Genomic DNA, 8026 nt, shown 5'->3' on the forward strand with positions numbered 1-8026 from the left:
ATTTGTTGAAATAATTCAAACAAATTGAAACTGCTGGGACTAAGTATACCCAAAATTTATAGTTTTGAGACCAAACTATAATAGTTTTTCCCCTACTATATAGATGGAACTTTATCAGTCTTATCCCCCAGTGTTTATGTGGGGGTATATTTCCTAAAACTATACAGAATGATACATTTTAATCTTTGACAAGATGATATTACAAAGAAATTGCTTTTTTCTATTATTGTTTAGCTCAATTATCTTCATATATGCTTAATCTTTACTAGTCACTTGTGTTATTTCATTTTGTTCTGTTTTTTTCATTTCCTTTGATAGATCAATGGTTTTGTTATTGGTTTCTAAGAATTCAGTTATGACTAAGGATGTTAACCATTTATCATGAAATGCAAATTAAATATCATATTTTATTACCCCAAAATACGTAAGTAAAGAGTGAAGTGCAATCGCTTAAAGGTAGTACTTGATGAGTTTTTACATTTATATACACTTATGTAACCACCACACAGATCAGGATGCAGAAACTTTCATTAGCTAGAAGGTTCCATCATGCCTCTTCCTAGTAAACCTATTCTCCACAGGAAAGCACTGTCCTGAGATCACTTATTAGTTATTATTCTCTAGTCTCAGACTTTATGTAAATAAAATCATATGTGTCTGGCTTCTGTTATCCATGTGTTTTCCAAAGCCTGTTTTTGTAAAATATTACATTGTATGAATATACAATGTTTATCTATCCACTAAATATACAGAACTTTATTTATCCATTATATTTATTATTTATTTAGAAATTATTTATTAATTTCTTATTATTTATTTATCCATTTAATTAATTAATTAATTAACCCATTATTGAATATACAATAGTTTATTTATCCATTCTCCAGTTGATAGACATTTTGGTTATTTGCATTTTTTAGCTGCAGTGAATAAAATTGTCATAAACAGCCCAGTAATGTCTTTGCTGTATATATACATTCATAATTCTTTGGTACATACCTGGCAATGTAATTCTTGGGTCTTAGAGTAGTTGTATCGTTTTGATTTAACAGACACTGCCACACAGTTTACTGAAGTGCTGAATAAGTGAATCCAATTCCTCCCCCTCCGCATCAAGACTTGAATACTTTCGGTATTTTCAGTTCTAGCATTTAGAATGACTCTGTTCATATGAAGTTCAGGAACAGACTAAACCAGTAATTCCCCTTCCTTTAGCTTTGTTTTGTGATGGATAAGAGCATGATATCTAGAGTAGCAACAGCAGGGGCACTTGTGAGGATAAAAGTCAATAGAGAATGGCATAGCAAATGAATGGAAAGAGCATGATTTATTAATGATTAATTAGAATAATTAATAGAATCATTAATGATTCTATTGAGCTACTGAACCAACTCTGAAGGACTCTGTCTCCAGACCTCTTATTAAATCAATGATAAGTAGTGTTATGGTTTATGTTACTATTAATCACATTTCATTATTTGATGAAAGCATGCTTAATGAATACATTTGTAAATCAAATCTATTGATTTAAGCATACTTTATGTCATTTACTTAGTTTTGTTGCTTTGTTCATATGGGTTCTGAGTGCTTATTGTTGAATTTAATCCTGAGGTTTTTCTATTGTCCTTGCCATAGCAAATGGTTGTTTTTCTAATATATATATATATATATATGTATATGTGTATATATATATATATTTGGTTTATTGCTGGTGTATAGAGGAACTGCTGATTACTTGAATATATAAGCTTTTTTTTTTTTACCTTAATAAACTCTCTTGGAATAGTAATAATTAGAGATTTCTTAGATTTTTGGGTAATCATCATCACCTCCAAATATTTGTAGATCCCCTCTTCCGTAATTAAATATTGTATTTTAATCTTGTCTTACTGCACTGGAGTGAATTACATAACCTTGTTAAGTAATATGAGTGATAGTATTGTTTTCTTTTAAATTGCTGTTGTTCCGTCCCTCAGTTGTGTCCGACTGTTTGAGACCCCACGGACTGCAGCGTGCCAGGTTTCCCTGTCCTTCACCATCTCCCCGAGTTTGCTCAAACCCATGTCCATTGAGTTGGTGATGCCATCCAACCATCTCATCCTCTGTTGCTCCCTTCTCCTCCTGCCCTCAATCTTTCCTAGCATCAGGGTCTTTTCCAGTGAGTCGGTTCTTTGCATCAGGTAGTCAAAGTATTGAAGCTTCAGCTTTAGCGTCAGTCCTTCCCATGAATATTCGGGTTGATTCCCTTTACTACAGACTGGTTTGATCTTTTTGCAGTCTATGGGACTCTCAAGAGTCTTCTCCAACACCACAGTTTGAAAGCATCAATTCTTAGGTCCTCAGCCTCCTTTATAGTCCCAGGTCATGTCTGTACATGACTAATGGAAAAACCATAGCTGTAATTCCTCCAATTTGATATTATGTCATGAAGCATATGGTTGAATATTATTTAATGTTAAATATTTTTTGTGAAATAAGTAATATAAAAAGCATGTTTATAGGCTTATAACTGCTATATAGCAGAGTGGCACAACATTGTAAATAAACTATACTTTATTATTAAATATTATCACATATTTAAATACTAAATATTATTATTATTTAAATATTAAATATTCAACAAAATTGTTGAATTTTACTTTTATGCTTATTAAGAATCTATTAGGATGAACATGTGATTATTCTCACTTTAACTTATTGATTTGAGGCATCAAAGCACTAAGAAGTTTACTTGGTCATGAGTTATTATTTAGATTATTATTCTTTCAGTATACTTTCAGATTCAGTGGATTATTTCATTTAGACTAGTCTAAATATTCATAAGAGAGTGGTAATTTTACACATTTTGAATCAGTTACTTTAGTTCTGAAAATACATTAACAATTTTCCATATTATTCTGTACTCTAAGAGCATTCAAGTTTGCCAAAATTTACCTGAAAAACTATCAGTGCTTATTGTCCTTTTGAGCTTATTCTAATGTTTTTTGTTTTGCACATCAAATAGCTCAATTTAATTTTTTTGGTTATATTTTCTTAAAATGAAACAAAATCCTGCTTTCAAAATTTATTTAGACAAATCTTAGCATTGCCTTGTAATTTTTATTCTTAATGTCAGTGTTGTACTATTTATGTTCTTTTTCTTTTTTCTTAAATATATTTTACATAATTATGTCAAAATTGATCTTTTTGAATAACTAGCACCTTGATTTATTTATTGACTCTATTTTTCTCCTTTCTAATTTATTAATTTCTGCTTTTAGTTCCTTTATCCTACTTTTCTTATGTTAAGTTTAATTAGCTTTCTAATGCTTGTATTTCAGCATTCAGAAATGTACAGTTTTTTTCTTGATTATTAATGAATTCATGTAAGGATATATTTTATTTCTATTGTTGGCTGCATTGGCAGTGGTTTTAACTTTAGTACATAGTGTTCTCATATTCATGATAGTCTATGTAGAGTGTTGACTTTTTTGTTAACATAGGATTATGGTTTTCAAGAGTTTTCCTTCAAGAATTTATAAGTAGTTAGGATTTGAAAAGGTTGACTTCTGTTTAACAAATACCTGCTTTGTTTTTAATTCTCTCTGCAGCTCCTCATAGTCAGATGCTGAAACTCCTGAGAAGATTATTGTATCTTTTTTTTTTAACCTCATTTTTATTTTGTTTGTCTTATTTAACTACTTTGTGGAAGATGGTTTTCACATTCCCTTTCAACCAACAGCATAGACTTTCCAAATAGGGAACCAAAATCAAGAGCCACTTCCTTGGACTAACAGGATTAGGTGTTTGGGTGAGCTCTGGAGTCTTTCTTCAGAATTACTGACCTCGTGTGATTAGAGGAGATGAGGGCAAAAGAGCAAATGCAATAGAATACAATCTCTTTGATTTTGCTTAGAGTTGTCTCTGTTCACTACCTGAACATTATAGGTATTTCCCCAAAGTCCTCTTCACAGCTGCCTTCACCTCCTTGTTCTTTAGGCCGTAGATGAGGGGGTTCAGCATGGGCGTGACTCCACTGTACTGTACGGAGAGGAGCAAATCCAAAGAGGAGCCAGAGGGAGGCATGAGATAACAAAGGAACCCGGAGCCAAAGAACAGGATCACTGCGATGAGGTGGGAGGAGCAGGTGGAGAAGGCCTTGCTTCTGCCTGTGGTGGAGCTGATGCTCAGGATGGTGGAGATAATACGGGCATAAGAGAAGAAGATTGGGATGAAGGTTCCAAGCCCATGCAATAGGCTGGAGCAGAGTAGGATATTGGTAACGATAGAGATATCAGAACAAGACAGGGGGAAAAGGGCAGGCAGCTCACAGGTGTAGTGGTGGATGGTTTGGGCATCACAGAAATCCAGGCTAATAGCCAGGAGCACAGTGACAAATGCATTGAGAGAGGCCAGCCCCCATGAGATCAACACCAGCCTCACACAGAGCCGGTTGCTCATCACCTGGCCATAGTGCAGGGGGTGGCAGATGGCAGCATAGCGGTCATAGGCCATCACCGAGAGCAGACAGGCTTCAGTTCCTGAAGAGAAAAACACAAAGAAGACCTGAGTCAGGCAGCCCTCGAGAGAGATGGTTTTCTTCTCAGACAGGAGGTCCTTCAGGAGCTTGGGCACAGTGACACAAGAGAAGCAGAGGTCCACAAATGATAGATTACTCAAGAAGAAATACATGGGCGTGTGGAGGTGGGAGTCAGTCCTGATCACCAGCAGCATCGTCAGGTTTCCCATCATTGTCAGGAGGTAAATCACCAGGAAAAGCACAAAGAGCAGAGCCTCGATGCGGGGGTCGTCTGACAGCCCCGTGAGGACAAACTCGGTGATGGTGCTGTGGTTCCTCAGGGCCGTTTGTGGAGGCTGTTTCCTTGGAATAAAATAGAACGTGGGTGATACTGCCTATGATTGCCCCCATTCTTTACAGCATCATCTTCTCTTCTTAAACATCCCTCCCTGAGTTGTCTGAACTTGTGCTTACGTATCTCAAAGCTGCCCTCACTATGTCGCCATAAGAGTTGTTATCTTTTCTTGATAGATAATAAATTTAGGTCACAGTCTTCACATACTTTAGAGAGTTCTATTCCTGTTCCACAGAGACTTACTGGACAAGTAATATTTCTGGTTCACTCTAACATTAATGTTATTCAATTTTCATTACATGCTTTAAATTTCAGAAATTCTTAAAATCCATTGTACAACATTTAAAAAACCATTGTACAACATATGTGAGGTAATTGTTCTAAACCTTTTCTCCTCTCTAATATTTTTGTTCAAAATAATCCAGGGCTTCTCACTTATTAAACGTCACATTAAATTTTAATAGATTTTTTTTAATACAAGCATTTTCTCATGTCCTGTCTCTGTTTATGCTGAAAGCAATTATATGAAGTATTTCAGACATGGACACTTATCTTCATTTTACCCCTTGGAAATATGATATAGTGACATTAACAACCAGTAGAAGAACCAGGAAATAACTCCCACAGATTTCCCCTAAATTCTCATCCCAATATCTAGGTCTGGTTCACAAGAATAAAGATCACTTTTCCTCTCTTTTTTTAAAATGTTTTTTTTTTAATGTGGTAAAAGTCTTATTTTTTTAAAGTCTTATTATAAAAACACTATTTTAATGATATTTAGCTGTACTAAATACCATATTTCAGTGGTACTAAGTCCATTCACGTTGTTGTGCAACATTCACCATCATCCATCTCCAGAATTGTTCACTTTCCTAAACTGAAACTGTGTTCCCATTACAAAATTAACTCCTCATTCTCCACCCTGCTTCTAGCCCCTGGCATCTACCAGCGTACTTTCTTGACGCTATGAATTTGACTATTCTAGGTACTTCGTGGAATCAAATCCATTTCTCCTGTCTTGACATTCAGAGTTCTTCTTCCTCTGTCCTTAATCTATATTTTAGCCTTTTTGACCCCCTTTGATACTAGAAAGGTCTTTTATTTCTCTCTTTGACTACATGGTCTTCTTTCAGATGTTCTACTTTTTTATTCCACTGATTCAGACTCTCATGCACCTTCCAGCCTGACTTCAAATCCTGCTATTTCTTCAAAGCAAATATAGTTAAAAACCTGATCCTGTTAACAAAGTTCAAGTTCATCTTAGACCATATTTAGGTTACCTGTTTGCTTGGACAGGCAGGGCACTGTTCATGTTTGTGTGACTTCAGCTAGTGGTGGTGATGCATAAACAGTTGGAGAATTCACTTTTTAGGAACCTGCTTGGATAAAATTGTGAATATTGTTGAAAGCATATGTCTTCTTGGGATCTACTGAAGCAAAGTGAAATGATACATTTATTCTGTTCTTTTCAGGAAATTTCATGTATTTGTGAACAGGGCTATCCTGAAACTTGCTTCCACTTTTCTACTTTCAGGCACAAGATGGATCTGACCATGTAATTTGGGGAGTTCAGCATCTCAACCAAGAATAGTATAGCATTTCTGAATAATATTTTTCTCTCATATGCTAACTTACACATTTTGTGTGGGTGAAGGCAGCAACTATTTGGATCATATGATATTGGGGGACTCACAGAAAAGGACCTCACCCTTCCTCATTCCTCTAAATATGAACTCTAACTAAACTAAAAGAGAAGATGGTCAGCAAAATTAATATACATATAGAAATTTCTAGGAAGGAAAAATAGAGGGGGCATATCAAGATATTTTGGAAGATATTACCATACTCCTGGCTTTACCTGGAAAGACAGTTCCTGTGTTCAGGTTTTCCCATTCAGGTAGACACATCATAGGTAATGTCTTCCTATAAGTGAACCTATGTCACAAGAATCTGACTCTTCACAGCAGATAGCTTTCTTTTCTTGCTATAACTGAGAATTGGCTATTAGAATGGTTCAAGCTTTAAAAACACTGGGAATCCCACAAAATTAAGATTACCTCTTGACTCCTTTAACCTAGAACGGTGTTATTCTGCAATACAGGCCACTATGTGGAAGGATAAGACCAACTTCTCAAAAGAAGTTCGTATTCTGAACAGGTATATAGTTCATTAGAACTTCCTCACGTGATCTCAGATCCAGCAACCTGCTATATCTTTATTTATTTCCTCTGCGATTCTGAGTACTTCTTAAGAATACCACTGAAGGAAAAAATTCTCTAACAGACCCAATCAGAGGGCCACCTGTTCTTATACAGCCAAGAGCTAGGATGGTGCCCAGGGGAAGCTGGGTCAATGCTCTGTACTCTCTGAAGCTTAGCCTGAAGCCTGATTTCAGACTCACTAATTGCATGTTTCCCTGTTAACTAGAAAGGTAAGTTCTAAGAGACACAGGGGAGTATTTGAATTTCTGAATTAAAGCAATTATTTGAAGTCTAAAAAAGAACACATATTAGACTTATAGAGACTGGAGAGAAAATAATAAGAAAGGCATCTCCCCTGCCCCCAGCTTTTTTGAGATATAATTGACATATAATATTGTCTAAGTTTAAAGTGTACAAAGTGATGGTTTGATACACATATATTTGCAATTTGTTTCACTGTGTGTATTTAAAAAAAATCATTCCATGTAACTTAAACAGGTAACTTACTGTTTAGAATTTTAAAAACTTTAAAAAAGTGTCATATTTTATATTGAAGTATAGTTGATTAATAATGTGATAGTTTCAGGTTACAGCGAAGTGATTCAGTTATATGTATACATGTATCTTTTTTTTTTAAACCACATCATGTTAGGTGACACATCCTTCACCTCTCATAGTAATAATTTTTTGGTTGGTTTTGTGGTGAGAATATTTAAGATTTATTTTCTTAGCACCTTTCAATATATGGTAGAGTGTTATTAAGTACAGTCACTATGCTGCATATTAGATTCTCAAAAATTATTCATCTTATAGCTGTAAGTTTAGTTTTAGATTATTTCCATATCTTGGCTACTGTGAATAATGCTGCAATAAACATGAGAGTGCAAATATTTTTGATATCTTATTTTCATCTTTTGGGTATGTACCCAGATGTGGAATTTCTGGATCATATGGTAATTATATTTTTAGTTT

The 8026-nt window shown here is 34.8% G+C and overlaps 1 protein-coding gene across 1 annotated transcript; it reads right to left on the reverse strand.

Moving 5' to 3' along the window:
• Positions 1-3921: 3921 nt before the first annotated feature.
• On the reverse strand, positions 3922-4836 carry LOC136166102 (olfactory receptor 8S1-like). Its single transcript, XM_065932147.1, has one exon. The coding sequence runs from the start codon at positions 4729-4731 to the stop codon at positions 3922-3924; it is 810 nt and encodes a 269-aa protein (XP_065788219.1). The 5' UTR covers positions 4732-4836.
• Positions 4837-8026: the final 3190 nt, after the last annotated feature.

Source organism: Muntiacus reevesi, chromosome 4 (assembly GCF_963930625.1).
Source record: "Muntiacus reevesi chromosome 4, mMunRee1.1, whole genome shotgun sequence".
NCBI classification, from domain to species: Eukaryota; Metazoa; Chordata; class Mammalia; order Artiodactyla; family Cervidae; genus Muntiacus; species Muntiacus reevesi.